General features: G+C 40.8%; 1 protein-coding gene across 1 annotated transcript in view; it reads right to left on the bottom strand.

The window, feature by feature from the left end:
- FZD6 (frizzled class receptor 6) overlaps positions 1–12033 on the bottom strand; it is a 29388-nt gene extending 17355 nt beyond the window's left edge. Inside the window, exons 1-2 of the mRNA XM_089517757.1 lie at positions 11925–12033; positions 8963–9338 (exon numbers count right to left, since the gene is read on the bottom strand). Coding sequence (XP_089373883.1) covers positions 8963–9142 — 180 coding nt within the window. The 5' untranslated portion in view covers positions 9143–9338; positions 11925–12033. The remainder of the gene's footprint in view (positions 1–8962; positions 9339–11924) is intronic.
- Between the last annotated feature and the right edge of the window lie 11000 nt (positions 12034–23033).

The following is a 23033-nucleotide window of genomic DNA, read 5'->3' as shown; positions in this document are numbered from 1 at the left end:
ATTGGAAATCTGGGAACAGGGAGAATCTGGCAGATGGTTTACAGACTACTGCAATTACGCTGCTGCAATTACAAATTTGTGAATGAACTGGAAATAAAAACATGGTATTTTTGTGGAAATGCCTATTCCCTAATTCACCTCACTTGGATTCTAACCGGTTTGTGCACAGTGTCATCTGCAAAGCAATTGTGAAATTGTCCCTAATGCCCTTGATGACTCTGCATTGTGACTAGTTTAACCTTCCAACTTTCCCCGTGTGATAAAGTCCTTAGTCATCTGATAAAGACAATAAATTACTGTAGTTTTGAGAGTTCTAGGCACATCCTTAGTCACAGAAACCAAAGCCACCATTAAACTGCTGCAGAACTAAATGCATAGAGGCTCTCCATATATTGTGACAGAGAAATCTTAAATATTTTTATTGCACCATCCAACAAGGAGCTCAACATCTTGAGGACAGGTGAAGCTGACACACAGCAGTTCACATAAGGTATACCTACATTAGCTAAGGGCCGAAACAGACGGCTGTATAGGGGCCGCTTGACACCGCCCCTTTGAGCACTGGATCGAGGCCGCGACAACTGCTTGCCATGTCCCCAATCCAACTTTTCTCAGCTCAAAAAGAAGCAGCAAAATGCCACTCCTTTTTGCATGTGGATGCAGCACCGGAATCATGTCATTATGGCATGCGCTGTGTGGACTTGTTGTACACCGCTTTGATCTAATTTGGAAAAGCGGTATATAAATAAACATTATTATTATTATTATTATTATTATTATTATGCCGTGTGGACTGGCCATGACGGCAGAGTTAGGACGTCCAGCAAGAGGACACTGCATCCTGACTCTGCCCACAGGCCGGCACAAAGTGCCATGCAGTCTGTATAGGCCCTTAGTAAAAGAGAGTGGAGGGAAAGTCCTGTTTAGAAATCGTCATCATCACTGGTTGCTAAATAAAATAAGCAAAGGTGTGAGGAGGGGAGATGAAAAGATGTTATTACTTGAGGGTCAGAGGTCCTTGCTTCCTTAACATATACCACCCACAGATCTAACAGTAGAGCCAGATTTACCCACTGTCCATCCTTGCACTACACAATACCAGTTATCAAGTTCTCAACAGTGTATCCACTGCATTCACTGAAGCAACTGCTTTATGATCTCATAAATTGTTGTTTTCTTTTGTTTAATGTCAAGCCAAAGCAGCTGAAAAAAGAAAGGCTGCATTCAAAGTTTCAATGAGATCATAAAGGCTGTCGGGGAGAATTATTACTTGCCTCTGGCTAGACAATTGTATAGTTCAGATGTCACACTGTTTAATTACATAAATTATGTTTTTTTAATAATTGGAAGCAATTCCATAGGCTTGGTAACTTTCGCCTTCTTGGGCTTACATATCTCCCCCCCCCCAATGTCTTGGTGTGTTGCACATGTATCTTCAAGTCTCCTATCAACTTGTGGCAATCCCATGAATCTCTTAGTACGGTGCCTCTAATCCTCTTCTCAGTCTCTGAAAACTCTTATAGTATCATCAGTACACCCTGTTAGAAAACTGACCTCTAATTTAAAAAAAAAAATTAAGAGAGGTTCCAAGAACCAGAATGGATCCCATAATGGGCTTGGACTATGAGAGGTCCAAAATCATGTTCAGACATGAGAGTGGTTACCCTGAGCATCCATTTTAGAAGCAAGATAACTTTCTCTTGATATAAATGTCAATAGAAACCTAATTAAGTCTTGTTCAAAGTCATCTACCAGGCTTCCACAGCTGAATGGGGATTCGAACCCTGGTCCCCATAAATCAGGAGCGACTTGAAGACATGCAACAACTAGTACTTGAACTAGCAGTTTATTGTACATTAACATCTTACTAACATTATGTATCTACCCAGAAAACCTAACTATACAACTCAAAACAGAAAATCAACATTGTACCCTATATGAACTCTGCCAGGTTCAAAGGGGCAGAAATGTACAACAATTCAGCATGACTAAACAAAGGCAGCCAGAATTGTTCCACCACCACAGGAGTTCAAGCATAGCGAGCAGTATCTGACAACAGTTACTCCTTTCCTGAACAATTACTTCCATATTCTCGCTTACAAGGTGAGAAAATTCTAGTAACTCTCTTTTGGCGCAATGAATTCTCACAAATACCTCTTATTTATTCACTTTTCAAAAAGAGCAATTGACCTTTTGAAGACTGGTAGAATACGCTAGCAAGATCTTCATCCTCTTAACAATGTTGCTGGTTAAGATTAATCACAACCAAATTGCATGAGCAACATACTGTTTTTGAGACTAAGTCCCATATCTTCAATCTGTGGCTAACGTTGATCTACTACGTGGGATTGTTTTAAGAATAACATAATTAGTTCCTCTGGGGGTACCCTGAACATTCAAAGAAGTACTACAGAAACGCCAGGTTGCATTAAGATAATATGGTAGTATCCCTGAATATTGCAAATGCACAGAAGAGAAAAACAATCTTAATGGATCAGATCAGCTCAAACCTGTAGTGTGCTCTCAAATCTTCTGCCTGAGTAATTATTCTCTCTTTTTCTCAGGAGCCAACGTGGTGTAGTGGTTTGAGTGTTGGATTAGGAGTCTGGGAGGTCACCATAAGTCAGAAATCATTTGAAGGCATTTAACAACAACTTCCTCTGGAGCCCCACCTCCAACATCATGCTGGGAGATTCTGGGAGCCATACTGCAAATAGAAGCTTTCCTAAGCTCTAACTAGAGAGAGGAAGAATTACAGAATGGTGCTTGGGCAATATAAACTCTCACAATCTCCTTCACCTCAGTGATCTTTTACTCTAAGAGTTCTGTAAGCAAGGCTATCAGTATAGGTTGCCCTCTTGAAACTTGATAGTAGTCAATCATATTCAGAAAATGTGTCTCAAAAGGACACAAGATGGACCAGGCAGGCAAAAATGATGGGCAAAGGTATAATGACGGCACCAGGTGAGCGGGGCAGTCAAAACAATTGTGTATGGAAGTAGACGACAAAGAAGCAGCTTCCAGTTGTGGATGAGACTGAAGCACATGAAAAGCAGATTTGCAAGAATCATGGTTGTTTCCTCAGAAATGTAACAGAGAACAACAGTATTCATGGAAATGCTAATGTTGTGAGCCTCCTCTACAAAAAATAACATTGCTGGGAAAGCCTCTGACCCTGAGTGGTTTCTCATTTGCATTTGCTGAGTCCTGATTTTGGTGTCCTTCAGGACTGGTAGCCAAACTTTATTTACTTTGAGGATTTCTTCTTTCCTGTTGAAGTTGTCCAAGTGTTTGTGGATTTCAATGGCTTCCCTGTGCATTCTGACCTGATAGTTGTTGGCATGGTCCAGAATTCCAGTGTTTTCAAACAGCATTTTGTGCCCAGGATGGTTTGTAATGTGTTCTGCTACTGCTGATTTTTCTGGCTGACCCAGTCTGCAGTGTCTCTCATGTTCCTTGATTCGCGTTTGGACACTGGGTCAGCCAGAAAAATCAGCAGTAGCAGAACACATTTCCCAGCAAACAATAATCACCAATTAGCAGACACTAATCCTCTTTTGCATATCCTCCTACCCTGAGGAGGCCATCAACAACAGAACAATACACAGATTAACATGGGAAACACTCCTCCTCACCCAGAGTCATACAGTATATATATACCCGCTGTCTTCCAAGTTAGCATTCTCTGAAGATGCCAGCCACAGATGCTGGCGAAATGTCAGGAATAAACTCTTATGGAACATGGTCACATAGCCCGAAAAACCCACAAAAAACTATGGATGCCAGCCATGAAAGCCTTTGACTAATAAATATTCATCACATTCTCAATAATGAACCCAAGTCTCTTCCTTTTCCAGGCTATTTAAACTTTTTGGGTTTTTTTTTGGGGGGGGGGGGTGTCTCAATATGCATTATTCACTTCTATGGAGACTTGGTAGTCATTTGGCCATCCAGCTGAGATAGCCTTTTGACTTGTCCTCCTTTTAATTTCTACCATCTACCTTAACTTTTCCTCCCTGAATTTATATAATTTTGAATAAGGTTTCATTCCACTAATGCAGTGGTTCTCAAACAGTAGGGTGAGACCCGGGGGGGAGGGGAGTTACTCAAGGGGCGCACAAGACTTGGAGGCCCTGATTCCTCCCTCCTTCTCTTCCCAACCCTTTTCTGTCCTGGAGGGGAAAAGAAAGGCAAGGAGGGCACTTGGAGTCTTTGCCCAAAGGAGGAGAGCTATTTTCTTGTTAAAATATTAAAATGTATGAAAATATTTATGTCTGAACAAAAATACAAACACTGAACAAAATAACTTTATTCATATAATGCATTGGGGGGAGGAGTGACATCCGCATGGAGATGTAAATGGAGTTACAAGGGTAAATAGTTTGAGAATCACTGCACTAATGGATCCTACTTTTTACCCTTTCACGCTCTATTCTTAGACTCTTGGCTCCTGTCTTTCAAGAAATTTTTGATCTGTAAGGAAATCTACTTTCTTGTCTAATGTGTTGCCTTTGGAGTCCATGGTGAGGCACTTGGATCAAATGTGTACCAGATAAAATAAATTCTAAGTGTAATGCCAAGTCAGACTATGTTTCCTCATACCTCACATTTCTTCACCATCTCCTGAATAGGAACAATGCACATTTCCTCCTCCAAACCTCTCCCAGACAGAAAAGGCAGTGCCTGTGTACTTATCTAAACCCACCATCTCCTAAGACACAGTTTATACAACACAACAGCCTTCTAAAAGTGTTAATAATGAACACTTTGAAGGAATTACCAAAAAGAAGCAAGCTAATCAGTTCGCACTCTAATGTGGCTTACAGATAGTTTCAATTCTGCCTACAGAAGGTCCAGAGAACTGTACATCAGACATGGACTGTGGCTAATGCAGTCTACAGGAAGGGCTGGACAGTATTTTTTGATAATTCCTTTGCACATGCAGTACCTACAGATAACTAAACACCCAGACAAGGCTATTAGAGAAGAAAGCATGGCAGATGAGATCAAAAGAATAACCATAACTCTCCTATCATGAGTAATTGCTAATCAGCCTGGAAGCATAACGTGGCCAACAAAAATTATGGAATGGTTCCTGCATAAGTGAAAACAATCCAGATAAACAAAGAATATCAATTTGGAAAAATTAAAACTACTTTTTTCTAATGTATGTTCGTTCCCTCAACAACTTGAAAAGAATCTATGTCCATTACCTTCCAATCTACAAAATTTTGGAATCAGCCATGGCACATGATGTCGGAAGTGTCAGTTGGGGGGAAAGGGGAAACTAAAGGGCATACTGCTCTGAGGATCCCTGAAAAGTATGCATGATATTCCAGAGAAGCAGAAGCACACCTGCTGACATGACAGCAGGTATTACTCTTCTCCTCATGTTTGAATTCAAAGATATAGCTGTGTTAATCTGCAGAATCAGTATGTAGAGAGATCTTGTAGCACCTTTGTGACTGACTGAAAGAAAGATATTGGCAGCATGAGCTTTTGTAGACTTCAGTCTACTTCCTCAGATGCAACTGGTCGATATTGAAGTCTAACGAAAGCTCATGCTGCCAACTTTTCTTTCAGTTAGTCTCAAAGTTGCTACATAGTTTCTACAGCTACATACACATGCTAGACAGTAAGGGTTCAGAAAGTCTTCCTGTTTCTCATTTTCCCCGAGTCCTCTGCCTGCCTGTGTCCTCCCTAATTGAGTCCAGCCATCTAGTGTGCGATCTACCTCTTTCTTCTATCCTCAACCTTTCCCAGCATTACCAGCTTTTCCAATGAATCATGCCTTCTCATGATGCCACCAAAGTAAACAGCCTCACTTTAATCATTTTGGCCTACACGGGTATTTCTGACCTGATTTACTCGAGGAACCATTTGTTTGTCTTTCTGGCTATCCATGGTATCCCCGGCACTCTTCTCCAATACCACATCTCAAATGAGTTGATTTTCTTTTTATCTGCTTTTTCCCCGAGTCCAGCTCTCACATCCATATGTAATGACTGTGAATACTATGAGTTGGATGATTCTAACTTTGGCGCTCTAGGATCTTCTCTAGCTCTTTCATGGCTACCCTTCCCATTCCTAGTCTTCTTCTTATCTCTTGGCTGCAGTCTCCATTCTGGGTGATGTTTGATTCCAGGTACAAGAAATATTTTGACTACTTCAATATTCTCATTGTCTAATTCAAATTTATGTAAGACCCCTTGGTCATTATTTTTGTTGTCTTTATTTACAGCAGTAGTTTTGCCTTTGCACTTTCTTCCTTGATCTTCCTTAGTAATATTTCCATTATGTTTTCCACTATAAATATTGTATAATAATAATAATAATAATAATAATAATAAAATTTTATTTTTATACCGCTATTCCAGTGATCACAGCGGTGTACATCAAAGAGTAAGACAATTAAAACATCAGCATGACAATAATACAAAGTTAACAATTAAGAACAGTAAAAACCAACAACACCCTATACAAGTGGCTGTGTAGAATGGAATACACAAAAACATTGCCAAGGGGAAGAGAATGACCACAAGGCTCGGGGGGGGGGGGGGGGAGCCTGGCGGAACAAAAAAGTCTTCAAGTCAAAGGAGCCCTGGTGGCGCAGTGATTAAATGCCTGTACTGCAGCCATTCACTCAAAACCACAAGGTTGCGAGTTCAAGACCAGCAAAAGGGCCCAAGCTCGACTCAGGCTTGCATCCTTCCGAGGTCGCTAAAATGAGTACCCAGACTGTTGGGGGCAAATTAGCTTACTTGCTAATTAGCTTACTTGCTGTTCACCGCTATGATCTTTGGAATAGCGGTATATAAATAAAACAAATTATTATTAATTATTATTAAGTTCTTCTTGAAAGCACTGAGGGAGGTGGAAGTACGGAGCTCATTGGGGAGGGAGTTCTTAGATTGTTATCTTAGATTGTTGATGTTCTTTTCTCCTATCTTCACTCCTCTTTCTTCTGAGTCTAGCCCTGCTCTTTGTATGATATTTTCTGCATACAAGTTAAACAAGTATGGTGATAATATGCAGTCTTGCCTGACTCCTTTGCCTATTGGCTATTCTGTTTCTCCATATTTTGTTCTGACAGTGGCTTCCTGTCTTGGGTATAATTTCTCAACAGAACTACCAAGTGTATTGGCACTCCCATGTCTCTGACATAGCTTTTCATGATCAATGTATTCAAAAGCTTTGCTATAGTCTATAAAGCACATGTTGATTTTCTTTTGGAATTCCTTGGTTTGCTCCATTAGCCATTGTATGTTTGCAATATGGTCCCTAGTGCCTCTTCCTTTCCTGAACCCTGTTTGTACCTTTGGGATTTCTCTCTCCATATGAGGAGAGACATACAGCAATCAAATACCTAAGTTTACGTCTATCAACCTGTTCAAGATCTAATCCTTTTAGCAGCAGAGCAAGGGAGTGTTTTAGGATGGTAAAACTCTCCTAAAGTGTGCTACAGGGTTCCAGCATCCTGGAGGAAAACTCAAGCATGAGATAAGAGATGCACTACAACAGGTGTAGGAATTGTGTGGCCTTCCAAATATTGTTGAACTGCAAATCCAGGCAACCCTGTCATAGGGCAGCATAGTTAATGGTGAGATATGCTAGGAGCTGCATTTCTTTTTTAAAAAGCATCTGGAAAGCTGCAGAATTCTCACCTCTGTATCACAACATTTGTTGCAGGTTCCAATATGCATCATTTAAGAAAAAGCTTGTAATTCATCTGTTTCTCAGTACAGTAATGGAGACAAATACCTTTTATATTGTACAGTAAATGCATTCACAGCAACGTTTACATACAGACAAGACAGCTGCAGTAGTAGCAATTTTCATGTGATTATTTTATCTTATTAACCAAGCCCTTTTAGGAAGATCTGAAAGGTTAACAGGAAAAGATACACTTTTCTCTCACTGTAAGCCAAAACAAGTGGAGCGCCTTTTTACACTTAAATCTCAAGAAACAAGTATCTATAGTCCAGTTCTATGCCTGTTCACAAAGAAACAATTCCTGCTAACTTCAGAAGGATTTGTTCTCATGCAGTGTACATAGAACTGCAGCCTCAGAATGCATATCCTCCAAACTAGTCTCTACTTGCCACAATTATATCGCAAGAGTGAAATGGCGTGGTAAAACACAACTTTCTTACTGCTCAAGTAGCTTCTCTATTTTCTTTCACAAGAAAGAATGTGTAGGTGCTCTGAATTATTAAGAATGAGACAGTAATAGAATTATAACAAAATTATATCATGAATCTCATTTAATAGGAATAAAAGAGAAGGTTTTTCCCCCTCAAGGGTGTGCAAAGTATGTCCCTGGGGCAAAATACAGCCCCCCCCCCAGCCTCTTTTGACTGCTCTTGATGGCTCGAGACTTGCAAAAAAAATGTAACCACAGAAAGAGCAAAGAGGGTGTGAACTGCCACTCCTGGAATGCAACTCACTTTCCAGTGGGGCTTCTTCCACTAAATATAGTTTGTTTGTTTGTAAGTTTGTTGGCACTGAAGTTTTTATACCAACAACAGGAAGATGTCAGAGCCAAGAAAAAGCATCCTAATGCCACCAGCCATAAACAGTCAAAAATCTCAGATAGATAGCTGTTTAAAATATCAAGACAGACTATTACAGCAGTTCATGCAAAAAAACCCTGCCATACAACTAACTCCTTATACAGGATACAAAAAGAAGGTTTTCCATACTGTTTCATCTTACACTGGCTACTATTTCTGAACAAAGCAATACAAAAATATATCTAAAATCTGATCATATGCCTGTTAGCAGGCATGCTTTATGGCAGCTTGGTTGGTGTTTGATAATTATACCAACCAATGGTTCAGAATATTGGTGTTTTCCTCATCGTGCGTTTCACTTCTTATTCAGAACTTTGCACTGTCAAGGTCACCCAGTAATAAGCATTTATAAAAATTACTGATAAACATGGTGAAGAAAGAAAACTCACCTCCATATGGACAGCTGCAGTATACTGATCGTAATGTCCCATTATATTGGGGAAAAATGTCATATTGTAGGACATTCCTGAACATCTTGGGATATGAATGGGTTCACATGTGAATAGGCTGTGCCCACATGCTAAACTGAAGAATAAACTCCAAGTCAGAAGAAGTAGAAAGACACCCATCTTTGCTGATATTAGAAATTTCAGCACATAGTTATGATCAGCTACTCCAAAAGGATGTTTAATTCACTGGGAAATGCATCTTTCTTCTTTTAATCTGTCAGACACAGCAGTACAATGTCAAGACTAAATTACTCGTTTCTCTTCATATTCTCATCATTGTCTTGTCAACTTGAAAGTTGAAAGATATTTTCAAACTCTAAATGAACAAAAAAAAGAGAGGTTAGTTCATTACAACAGTCACTTCTTCAGAATTTCTTAATGACATTAAATAGAAGAGGTGCTCAAAAATAAAGTATTTGTTTTCCTTCAAGCAAAAAACATCTGGATAAATTTGATAACAGTGACAGTTAAGGCAGCTCAGCTAATAACTACACAAAGCACAAATCTAATTATTATCAGAATATAGATTTATACCACACCCTTAATACAAAGTCTTTAAAGCGTGCAATATAGTTTGCAAAAAACTGTTTGAATTACTACCCTGATTGAAGATCACCACCATTCTTTCTTCACTACACAGAAAGCCAGTGGTGGGGGAGGATATTTCCAACAAATGAGGTGTCAGCAAACATTTGAGACCAGTCTTACATTACAAAATTAACTAAGGGGAGGGCGCTTGCTTTTTGTCCCTCCTGTGCTTTGTATGTTTTTCAGTGAGGTGTGGCACAGTGGTTTGAGTTGGACTATGACTCTGGAAACCAGGGTTCGATTCCCAGCATGGCCATGAAACCCACTGGATGAGCTTGGACAAGTCACATGCTCTCAGCCTCAAGGGAAGGCAATGGCAAACCTCCTCTGAACAAATCCTGCCAAGAAAACCCCATTACAGGTTTGCCTTAGGGTTGCCATAAGTTGGAGATGACCTGAAAGCACACAACAACAACAAGCTTTGCAACTTCTTGGACACTTTCCACCCAGTACTGGGGCTAGACTCCAAATCACACCCCCATTTTTTTACAAATACAGTGGTCCCTTGGTATCCACTAGGGTTCGGTTCCCCTCCCCTCCAAATCTGTAGATAATCAAGTTCCATTAAAAACAATGGCAAAGTAAAATGGGGCCCCGTACATAAAATAGCAAAATCATGTTTTGCTTTTTGGAATGTATGTATTTCTTGACTATTTTCAAGCCGTGGATGTTTGAATTGCTAAACTGATAAAGAATAAAGAATTGATACACTGATTTTAAAGATCCGTAGATACAGAGGGGCAACTGTAGTGCCTTAGGAATGTGACCGAGCAATAAATTCTTCAGCACAGCTTTTCAGTTTCCTAAATGCCAGGGGAGGCAACGAGGGCCAGCCTGGTGTAGTGCTTTAAGTGTTGGATTGCTGCTCTGGAAACCAGGAATCAAATCTTGGCTCGGCCATGGAAACCCACTGGGTGACATTGGGCAAGTCGCACTCTCTCAGCCTCAGAGGAAGGCAATGGCAAGCCCCTCTGAGGAAACCTGCCAAGAACAGCCCATGATAGGTACATCTGAAGACACAAGGACAACTTTTCTCGGCAAGTTTCTTCAGAGGGGGTTTGCCACTGCCTTCCAGAGGCTGAGAGAGCGTGACTTGCCCAAGATTAACCCATAAGTCTGAAACAATTTGTAGGCACAGAACAACAACAACAGAGAAGGCAACCGTGGAGCAACAAAGGAAGATGAAAACACACAGAAAGGCTAGTTTTCATATAAGTTCCTCTCTCCAGAAAACCCTGAATCACATACATACAAAAATTCAGGATCTGAGGGCACTACTTTTATAATAAAATGCCCAGTATCCCCTAACCAGCATGTCCAGTCCACTGCCAACTTCCAAGCAGACACATTAATTCAGAAACTGGGAGGAAAAATAGCCCCAAACAGTAACTTTTATTGAGGTTCTTGAAGGAGTGTGTGGTTTTGCATCTAGCAGTGGAGCCATGCTGCTAGGTGGGGATTAAGGGAGCTGCAGTCCCAGTGCTGGATATAATGGTTTGAATGCTGGGCTGCCACTCTTTTGAATTCCAGCTTGGCCATGGACAAACCCCAAGCCACACACTCTCAGCCTCAGAAAACCCCATGACAGGGTCCCCCTGGAAGACAGACGACCACAAAGTCCCCAAAGTTACTGCGTTTCACACTAGATCCCAAATAAAGGAGCAGTGCCATAGTGGTCTGAGTGCTGGACTGCAGCTCTAGGGCACTGGGTTCGAATCCCTGCTCAGCCACGGAAACCCACTGGGTGACTTTGATCAAGTCACACTTTCTCAGCCTCAGGGGAAGGCAATGGCAAAAACCCTTCTGAAGAAACTTGCCAAGATAAACCCCATGAGAGTTGTCATAAGTCAGAAAACAACTTGAAGGCACACAACAACAACAACAACAACAACAACAACACATAGGGGCCAGTCACACTTTCTCAGATTCAGAGAATGGCAATAACCCCCCTCTGAAGAAACATGCCCAGAAAACCCCATGATAGGACCACCTTGGAGTGGCCGTAAGTCGGGAAAGGACCTGAAATCACACAACAAAACAACACACTAGAGCAAGTCACACTTTCTCAGCCTCAAAGGACGGTGAGGACAAACTGCCTCTGAAGATACTTGCCCAGAAAACCCTATGATAGAGTCGCCCTAAGTCAGGAAAGGGCTTGAAAGCACACAACAACAACACACAAGAGCAAGTCACACTCCTTCATTCTCAAAGGATGGCAAAGGCAAACGCCCCTTGAAGCAACCGGCCCAGAAAACCCCGTGATAGCGTCGCCCTAAGTTAGGAAAAGACTTGAAATCAAACAACAAGAACCCACAAGGCTGTAACATTCTCTCAGCCTGAAAGAGGGCGAGGTCAAACCCCCTGCGATAAGGAACTTGCCCAGAAAACCCCATGATAAGCTGGGAAAGGACTTGAAGGTAAGCCATCCCAAGAGGGAGAGCAGAGCGCCAGAGCAAGGCGCCCCTGCCCGGCCGCCATTTTGTGCCCCTCCCGGGGCTCAGCAGGAGGCCACGCCCCTCCGCCTCACCTGAGGAGGAGGAAGGGCCTCGCTCGGCCTCGCCTCAGGCGATAATGGCCGCCCCGCGCTCTCTCGCTCTCTCTCTCTCTCTCACACAAGGCAGCCTCTGCTCCCCTTCCTCCCTCGCTCCCTCCCTTTCCTGGCGGGATATGGCCTCCTCCTCCTCCGCCTGAAAAGCCAGAGAGTCGCGCGATATTTCAAAAACCTGTGGAAAGGGAGCAGCGCAGAGGCACCAAGTTCTGCCACCGCCTGCCTCTCTCTTCTTGTGTCTAAACATGGCGGCCCCTTCTTCATAGAGTCCCTAGTCTAGTTAGCCACCTTTGAGACTCCTCACTGGAAGAAATAAATTGGCACCATGAGCTTTCCTAGACTTCCGTCTACTTCCTCAGATGCATTTGGAGTTGGAACACACACACACACCCCTTCAAGGGCCATAGCCATTCCAACCCCATTCTGCCATGCAGGAACTCACAGTCAAAGCACTCTTATCTCCCGAAAGGAAGGCAAATACATTTTTATTTCTGAATATACTGACTTTTATATTTCCTTGTGTATATTATACACACACACACACACACACATTCAGTCATTGTGTCCCTCTACGTGATCATGCATATATAACCATTTCACATACTATCTGGCTTAAGCTTCTTATTGATAAACTTATCCTTTCCACAATGACAGTTTTCTTTTAATCTTTTTAAATTTATATACCAAAGCATTTATATTATTTTCAAATTGAATTCAGATAAGTTTTTATTTTTAACCATTCTCTCTCAAATTTTTCAGTTGGTGTAAGTTTATCATTTTCCATGTAAATGAGGACCATTGTCCCTGCAGAACTCAAGAATGCCCCTCTCAGTCCAGGGCATGAACCATAGAATCCAAGAGTTGGAAGAGACCCCAAGGGCCATCCAGTCCAACCCCATTCTGCCATGCAAGAACTCACAAAGCACTCCTGACAGATGGCCATCAAGCCTCTGTTTAAAAGCCTCCAACGACGGAGACTCCACCACGCTCTAAGGGAGCGTGTTCCACTGTCAAATGGCTCTGTCAGGTGGTTCTTCCTAATGCTGAGGTGGGATCTTTTCCTGTAGTTTGAATCCATAACTCTGGCTTATATTCTCTGGAGCTGCAGAAAACAAGCTTGTGCCATCTTCAGTATGACATCCTTTCTGCAGCCACTCACTCACAAACCACAAGGGTGTGAGTTTAATCCCAGCCAAGGGCACAGGGTCAACTCAGCCTTGCATTCTTCCATAGGTCATTTAAATGAGTACCCAGCTTGTTGGGGACAATTAGCTTACAGCAGTAAACGACTGCTTAGTGTGGTATGAAGCGGTATATAAATGAAGCTGATGAAGCTGCTATTGCTATTGAGATACTTAAACAGGGCTGTCCTATCACCTCCTAACCTTCTCTTCTCCAGGCTAAACATACCCAGCTCCCTAAGTCTCTCCTCATAGGGCATGGATTCCAGACCTTTCACCATTTTGGTTGCCCTCCTCTGGACATGCTCCAGCTTCTCAACATCCAGTCTGAATTGTGGTGCCCAGAACTGAACACAGTAGGGCAATAACCTTCTTCTGATGTAGCTCATCAGGGCCCTCTAGAGCAGCGCTCCTCAAAGTGGTGGTCCCTGGACCAGTGTCAGTACTTAAATGAGCAGGTATTCCATGAAAAGAAAAAAGCTATATGTGCCAATGGCACAATTATGGTTCCAGACCCTGACACATTGGGAAAGATCATAAGATAGCTTAAGAGGAACTGCCCTAGAGCATCTGATAAGTTGCCGTTGTATTAGGAAACCACAAGCCATATCTCCCTTTTTTATTCTGCAATACACATCCAACATTTTAGTGCTGTGCATTTCCCCCTGTTTTTAAGCGATACATTTTGATCAATTGTTGTCTTTTATTAGTTTCTTTCTGTTCTAATTCAGACTTCAAATTTTTCTTATATATTGTAAGCCAGTTCAAGAGCTGCTGCTTTAGGCAACCTGAAAATAAGCTAAAGAAACACATAGTAAAAAGATCTGCTAAAACCAGTCTCTTGTTGCTGCTGTCATTTGTACTGTAAAGCTGAAACTTAAGACCCCTCTGCTGCTCTGCCTGTTTTTGTCACAGATTCACTGCATAGCCTTAGGCAAGTCCCACAATTGCCACTTGGTGCCTTTATGAACTATGGGTAATGCTGCTTGTATTTAATACCTCTGCAAACCTTTATTAGTTTCAGTAAAGTGCTTTGAGCTTTGATGGAAAGAGGCACTCCAGCTTATAATTACAAACCAGAAGATGTTAGCATTGAGGTAGCAGAATTCGTGCCATAGCCCTTCCCTAAGGTCCGCTTCAAGATATCCAACAAGTCCTAAGTCTTGTAGTTAACCTGTTCAGGTATGGCTTATACACTCCCATATGAAAAAAAATCTATCGCTTACTGGCAACGTAATTTGCAGAGCCGTAGATGCCCAAGAACAGTACAGTATTGTCTTTCAGCTGCTCTACTTGCCAGGAACAGACCCATTTTTTAGGGTCTGAAGTGAACAATTATTTAAGATTGTTAAGTAGATAATAAAAATATAAGAATGTAAAGTGAGACTCTTTCTTGTACATCACAGTGCTAATATTTATTTTTGATAGCAACTTTCAATAGTGTATACACCATTAATATATACCTTTGCATACCAACCCATAATATCTGTCCTTTTAGCTTCTTATGTAAGCTGTCAAAAGGCACTGCTGCCAAGAGATAACATGGAGCAGCTTAATGGATATGTAGGTGAAGGCACTGTTTTCTTGGTGAAATCTTAATAATTCATAAAATGAGATTTTAAAATGATGAATATCTAATCATATTCAGATGAATGTAAGTATGTAAGTTAACAGCCACAAATTGTTCATAAAATCAACCAGACCAACAGCATGGCTGTGCAGTTATGCACTTCCAGTGCTATGGGATTATGAATAAGATGCTGTGTAGAACGAAGTAGATGTGGGCTCACACCCATACAGAATTAAGTTGCAGAATTAAGACTCAGTTTTATAGGTCTTAATTCAGTAAATTAACATTTATGTAATATTTTTGCACTGTTATTGTCAACTGTCTTTGAGTCGACCTCTACTCATGGCAACCCTGTGAATGAGGTGTCTCCAAGCCCCTCTATCCTCTGCCTGTCTGCTTAGGTCTTGTAGGCTCATGCTTGTGGTCTCCCTGAGCCACTTTTCCTCTCTTTCTACTGCCCTCTGCCTTCCCCAGCATCATTGTCTTTTCTAATGAGTCATACTTTCTCATGATGTGGCCAAGGTAGGACAGCCTCAGTTTAGTCATCTTGGCTTCCAGGGAGAGTTCAGGCTTGATTTGTTCTAGGACCTAATTGTTTGTCTTTTGCCTGCCCATGGTATCCTCAGCACTACTCTCCAGCACCACATCTGGAATTTTCTTCCTATCTGCTTTCTTCACTGTCCAGCTCTCACATCCATACAGGATAACAGGGAATACAACGGCCTGGACGATTCTAACTTTAGTGTTCAGGTGTATATCTTTACACTTAGAATTTTGCCTAGTTCTTTCATAGCTGCCCTTCTCATTCCTGACCTGCTTCTGATTTCTTGACTGCAGTCTCCATTCTGATCAATACTGGATACAAGGCAGGGGAAATCTTTAAATTATTCTGATTTCTTCATTATCTAGGTTTAGTTTATATAAATCCTCCATGGTCATTATTTTTGTTGTCTTTATGTTCAGCATTAAGCCCGCCTTTCCACTTCCACCTTTGACTTTCTTTAGTGATTGTTCCAACTTTGTGATGCTTTTCACTAGTAGTATGGTGTCGTCTGCATATCCCCTTCGTTCCTCCTATCTTCACTCCTTCTTCTTCCATGTCTAAACCTGCTCTACGTATTACATTTTCTGCATACAAACTGAACAGATAGGGTGATAAAATGCACCCTTGCCTGACCCGTTTGCCAATTGGGAACCATTCTGTTTCTCCATATTCTGTTCTAACAGTAGCCTCTTGTCCTAAGTACAGATTCCTCATCAGGACTATCAGATATAGTGGCACTCCCATGTCTTTAAGAGCATTCCATAGCTTTTCATGATCTATGCAACCAAAAGCCTTGCTATAGCCAATAAAGCACATGCTGATTTTTGCTGGAATTCTTTGGCTTATTCCATTATCCTTTGTGTATGTTTGTAATTTGGTTCCTAGTTGCCTGTTCCTTTCCTGAACCCCACTTGGACATCTGGCAAGGCATAGCATGACTCAGTTAAAACATCTGCCTCCAATATACATGATTAACAATATTTTCAGAGGCCACACTTCCCTAAAAATATGTTTTGAATGCATTTATGCCCCCCAATACTGTCTAGGGATTGTTGGAAGCAGCTTCTCAATGGTTTTGGCCCCCTTTGGGGCTAATTTTTCTTGTTTCATTTCCATCATTCTATTCACAATCTAGATTTCAGTTACTGCTTTCGTTTTTTCTGTAAAATCTATGTCGGTGACTTACAAAGCAAACAAATAAAACCTAGTAGCCCAAAGATAAAGAATGGTAATGCTTTTATTGTGGCATAGTGTAGGCTCAGGTATTGACAAAGCTTTGCAGTTCTGCTTCATAGTTTAGTAAATGTTTTTTAAAACAATGAAATAAAAACTACGGAAAAAGAACAATCAATACAGTATAGATTTGGGGGATTGCTAGCACAAATAGAGCAGGAACGTAGCCAGGATTTTGGGAAGGGGGGGTCCAGACTAAGTGCCACCATTATAATGGGGCTTGGGTGCGGCGGCACGGCAGCACACACCATTCATTTTATCTAATGGAAGAGGAGGGGGGTCCGGACCCCAAGAACCCCCTCCCTTGGCTACGTCCCTGGATAGAGACAGAAAGAAATGGTTGATATTTGGTCTTTTCAACACATATAATAAAGCCCTCTGTTCCAGCTATTTCTTAAGCTCCCAGAGATCTGAACAAATTACAGAATATTCTCCATTAACATAATTTGAACTAATTCAAATTATTTTGAAGTAATTCAAAATTTGAAGTAATTCCATTGCAAATCTGCTGTGCAAAAGACTGAAAATGACAAGTGTTACTATGTCCATGCGTATCTGTGTTCTTCTACATCATCTTGACAATGTAATAGGTTTGCGTTGCTTTCACATCTACTTCAGAATTAATACTTCAGAGAATGACTCACCAATGCTTCTGCTTCTTGCAAACAACTTAAATAGAACTGTGAAATTTTGTAAAAGAGTTCTTGGCCCTCGCTGGCTTTCTATTCATAATCTCTTTCTGTAGAGTTCTGCTGAATCTCACAAACAATGAGAAACCAGGAGGAAATAGGACTTGCCTTATTGAAGGATGACCCAATGTCACACACTGATTTAATAGGATTAGAACAAAGTTTGCAATGGGCTATTGACTGTTCTGTTAGGACATCAGACCTGTAATTATTTTTTATTCTGGAAAGGAAATAATTGCTGAATTAATATCTGCTCAAAAAAGTAGTTAAATTGTGTGAAGTAGAAAAAATCTATTGTTCGTAAAATCCTTAAATAAGTGATATGAAGTGAATCCTGAGTTGTGCTCACCTAAGATCTAACTGCTTGCTATATCTGGAGTAGTTTATGGAAAGCTGTAGTATCACTGAGCTGGTGTATAGGTTGAGTCCCCCTTAAACGAAATTCTGAAAACTGAAATATTCCAAAAACCAAAACTTTTTTTATGATGGCTGAGATAGTGATGCCTTCTGATGGTTCAATGTGCGACTTGTACAAGGTCACACAAACTTTGTTTCTTGTACAAAATTATTAAAATATTGTATAAAATTACCTTCAAGCTATGTATATAAGGTGTGTGTGTGTCATATGCCTTTAAGTCGTTTCCAACTTATAGGGACCCTAAGATGAACCAATCACAGGGTTTTCTAGGCAAGTTTCTTTAGAGCGGGTTTGCTATAGCCATCGTCTGAGGCTGAGAGTGCGACTTGTACAAGGTCACCCAGTGGGTTTTCATGGCCAAGCTGGGATTCGAACCCTGCTCTCCAGTGTCATAGTCCAACACTTAAACCACTACACCACACTGTGAAACATACATGATTGTTGTATTTAGATCTGGATTTCATCTCCAAGATATCTCATTATGTACATAATATGCAAAAAGAGGTATTCCAAAATTAAAAAAAAATATAAAGTCTGAAATCCAAAACGCTTCTGGTCCCAAGCATTTCAGAGAAGGGATACTCATCCTATATTATCATCAACACCTTCATATCTTTTCGTTTATTCAAAACAAGTGCAAACATATGTCTGTTCAACACCAGCTAGGATTATTGTTCCAAACCTTTGCAATTATGCCATTTCCTAATTTTGGAAACCGCCAACTATTTACAAACTCTGAGCAACTTGGCACTGAGTCCAAATTCCTGTAGCTGAAACTAAATGGAAATCTGTAGTGGTGACTAGGTGTTCACCTTCTTGAAGGTTAAGAGGTGACATGATAGCCCTGTTTAAATACTTGAAGGGATGTCATATTGAGATGGGAGCTAACTTGTTTTCTGCTGCTCCAGAGATTAGGACCCGGAGCAATGGATGCAAGCTCCAGGAAAAGAGATTCCACCTCAACATTAGGAGGAACTTTCTAACAGTAAGGGCTGTTCAACAGTGGAACACACTCCCTTGGAGTGTAGTGGAGTCTCCTTCCTTAGAGGTCTTTAAACAGAGACTGGATGGTCATCTGCCGGGATGCTTTGATTGGGATTTCCTGCATGGCAGGGGGTTGGATTGGATGGCCCTTGTGGTATCTTCCAACACTATGATTCTAAAACTGAATTTTCATGTGGAATATTATGTCTGAAGAAAACATAAGCAGCATTGATCAATTCAGTGGCAATATTAAATGATTGTAAAAATGTGTGCAATTAGTGCAGGCCAATGAGCTCCCAAAACCATCTTCTTAAAGAAGCTGTAATACAGTTCTCACCCAGCTTCTCAGATCCAATTAAAAACCTGTGTGCCCCAAAGGGAAGGCTCCCAGTTGAGGGAACATATGCCATTAGCTTCCAAAGAGATCATGAAGAGGCGCCAGAAGTCTGATGCTTTATTATTTTCTCCTTTGTAACACACATACATACATATCACCTTTAATGGCTTAGTAGAAACACAGTGCAGGCATTCATTAAATCGTATGTTGATAAAATAATCATTTGGCAAATTGCTTGAAAGCAAGCGCACCCTATACAATCCTGTGCTACTCAAAGTTTACAATCAGTGCTCTAACAAATGTTTTTGTAAATATTTTGTAGTGTTATTTTCAAGCTGTGGTTCAAGCACAATTTATGGAGATCTTTTAATCATTTAAGGTTGTTATATGAAACTCTCCTGCCTCCTACTTGCCCATCCTCCCAGGTGTCATCTCATAATCTCACTTCCCTGTAGTCTTGCTTTTACCAAGATCATATCTTGCATCCAGCTGGAACATCAATTTTTGAGGCAGACAGAACAAGCACACTAAGAAATATGTCTTCGCAAAAAAAGAAAAAAGAAAAGAAAAAGAAAAAAATTAACTGTTATTTGTGTGGCATATCAAGAAATTGAAAAATCACTGCAGAAGCTGTTTGCTTAACTAATTCAATGAATAATAAATAAGCTTTGACATACTGCTGGAAACAGCTTGCTTAAAAACTCAAGATACCACAAGCAACAACTTCTGGGTATCCCCTAGGGCTAGCACATGCATATGTACCTATATATCTATTAAACACAGTGGGGAAGACTATTAATTTGAGATTATTTTCCCGACATTTTGGAGATACCACCCTTCCCACCCAGACTGTATTGATAAAATGATGAATTAAGAAGCAGAAGATCTGTTCTAATTATGTTTGCCTGTATTCCAGCTGTAGCACAGTAGGGATGATGAACCTCAGTGTTCTAGCAATTAATACCTGTGTCTCAACCTGTCTGTGAAGATTTTTTGGTGTACAGAATTACCTAGACCACTAAATTACTATATTATGTTGGTTGAAAATACTCTTGTTGTATCTTAAAATCCCATTCGTTCCCACTGGTTAATAGTTGAGCATTCACATTTTCCAACTAAATCTTTAAAAAATCACAGCCTCTGCATGCCTGTTCCAGTGCCCTTCTGTGATGTTCCTAAATTACTGTAATGATTCATCCCGGATCTGCTGGATGACTCCATTTGGCATTTGCTGCAGTGCTGTAAGCAAGTATTTCTGCTACCCTATATAACCAAGTCAGAAAGTACTTTAAGGTACAATGTTATGTAAAGTCGAAGGCTTTCATGGCCGGCATCCATAGTTTTTTGGGCTATGTGGCCATGTTCTAGCAGAGTTTCTTCCTGACGTTTCACCAGCATCTGTGGCTGGCATCTTCAGAAAATGCTTTGCCTGGAAAAAATTGGGTGTATATATACTGTGTGAGCCTGGGAATGCAGGAGTGATTTGCATGTGTATTGTTCTGTGCTGATGGCCAGCCTCAGGCTGGGAGGCTAATGCAAACAAGGATTAATGTTTGCTATGTTTATTACTTGCTCAATCTGCTGTCATAAAAGGGGGGAAATCTGTAGGAACTTATGAGTTGGAGTTTAAAATAATAAAACTTTGGTGGATGGGAAGGAAAACATCCTACCTGCACTAGAGACTGAGGCTTCATATTTTTCCTTTTCTCCATTACTGGTGCAGGACCGAGTACATGAAAACCATCTCTCTCTACTGTTAAGTCTTTTTCAATAAGAAACAAGCCAATTGCTTCATCAGTCTCCAGGCCTTCAATTACAATAGGAAAAGGCAGTCTGTTAAGTATGAGCTACGCATCAATGATTAATAGAAATTATGGGTTACCCACATAAACTTTTGCAACGCATAAAGAATTTCACCCCAAGGGCTGTATTTACACAGATGGGTTATTAGATGTGTGTTGCAACTAAATTGCAGTGAGTCTCCAAGAGAGTATGGATTGTCAGGATGCTCCCTTTGTGGAATGGATTCTTGACTTCTTCCTTTTTCTCTTATCTTGTAAGGACTCTTTCACACTACTGTACACAACTATAGTGCTATGATTCCAGTTTAACTGCCCTAACTGCATCCTACAGCCTGGAGTTTTGTAATTTGGTGAGGCAATAGAACTCTTTGGCTGATAATTTTAAGTGCCTCTCCTTGAACTCCAGATTATGCATTCTGGCATCTTTAGCAAGAATTAGTGCTCTCATCAGAGACTTTGAAGACAAAAGTACCAAGTTAAAATTAAACTGTGACCAGCCTAGTTTGTTAAAAAACCAGGTTGCTTACCTGTAACTGTGGCTCTTCAAGTGGTCATCTCTGGAGTCACACAAATTGGTTCTTGCACCTGCGCAAAAAGTCCCCTGAAATCTTCTACAGCTCAGACACTTTGTCAGTAGGCCTGCCCTGTCCTTCATACCATGCATGCTCCTGCCTGTCAAAGCTGTACCCACTTAATTTTGTAGTCCGCTGAGAAAACAAAGTCACAGGCCTCAAAGGGAGAGCTGTGTAACTGTGCAAGTGACCAGTTGCAGAGTCAGTTACAGCTAAGCAATCTGTTCTTTTTTAATGGCCTTGGTGCTTTACACAAATGAGTGACAAACTATTTGGTGCAGGGTCAGATCAGTGTAAAATAGAAGACAACATAGGCCTTCCAAAAGAAGAATCATTAGCAGAGCTGGTGCCCAGTCTCCAGTGTCTAATAAAAGTAAATGACCAACTATTTAGTAGCTTTACAAATGTTTGAATGGAAGAAGAAATGAAGGGAAAATACACAGAAGTCAGTGAGACTATGGGCAAAGAAATGCTTTCCTGAATGGGCAGTGTTTGTTCTCATTCAAATACATCTACTACTGGTGTATACAGGAAAAATATCCTGTGTAACAGCAACAATCTGAGGCATACTGTATACCTTTCTCTAAAAAGTCAGCCATCTCTTCTTCATAGAATTTAGAAAGTGGTGGAAGGCTATTGAATTTTGAGGACTAGTCCAAACAAAATTTTGATGAGAACCTGTATTAGTAATGTTGCACCAGGTGTTGAAATGGTTATGGAATCTGAGAATCAGAATTGAAGGATATCCTGTTCACTGGAAGGAAAAAACTGAACACAGAAACAGGAATTCAAAACACTGCTTAGAGAATAAGGAGTAATTTTTTTAAAAGAAAGGAAGAGGGAGGGGGAAGGGGATTGTTGTTTACATATTTAATTGTGGGTCAGTGCCAGTGTTCATGTGTGTTCAATTATTTATGTGTTAAAATTTTGAATAAAATATTTTTAAAAGAACCTCCAGAAGACCCTTTGTAGAGGGAGTAGAGTGGTATCTGGGCTGCTTATACGGATACCACTGTTGGTGTTGGGAACTCCATGTAGGAGACTTTGGCCTTAGGGAATAGGAGAAAGAATACTGCCTCATCCAAGACGAATGGTGAAAACATGGTTGTTAGACACGAACACCAAAAAACCATCTTTTTTTGCTGATAACCTGCCTTTAAAAAGATGGTCCATGATAATATCAGTCTTTACATGAAAGATGCCATCACTACCAATGGAAGATCTTCAATGTGACTCTGCGTATCTTCCTGCCAAACGCAGCCAGGCATACCATTATAGCACAACAGCACTTGCCACCACCTTAGAGGCACAGTCAGTATCATGGTCTAATTAATGGGCTTTCTGTTGAAAATATAGAGCCACCTTTTTTTGATCATCACATAGATAAGGGATGAAAGATAGCATTTTATCCTACACAAACTCCCAAAGATATCTAGACCGCGTCTGCCTTTGTCTGAAGGTGTTGAATGAAACTTTCTACAATCCTTGGCCTGAGAAGCCTCAACCACTGTGGAGATGGGTGGGTGAAAAGCAAAGCTGCTTCTT

This window comes from Sceloporus occidentalis, unplaced genomic scaffold, assembly GCF_023333645.1.
Source record: "Sceloporus occidentalis isolate IW3139 unplaced genomic scaffold, rSceOcc1.0.p SCAF_3, whole genome shotgun sequence".
Lineage (NCBI taxonomy): Eukaryota > Metazoa > Chordata > Lepidosauria > Squamata > Phrynosomatidae > Sceloporus > Sceloporus occidentalis.
This window is presented reverse-complemented; position numbering and strand designations above follow the sequence as displayed.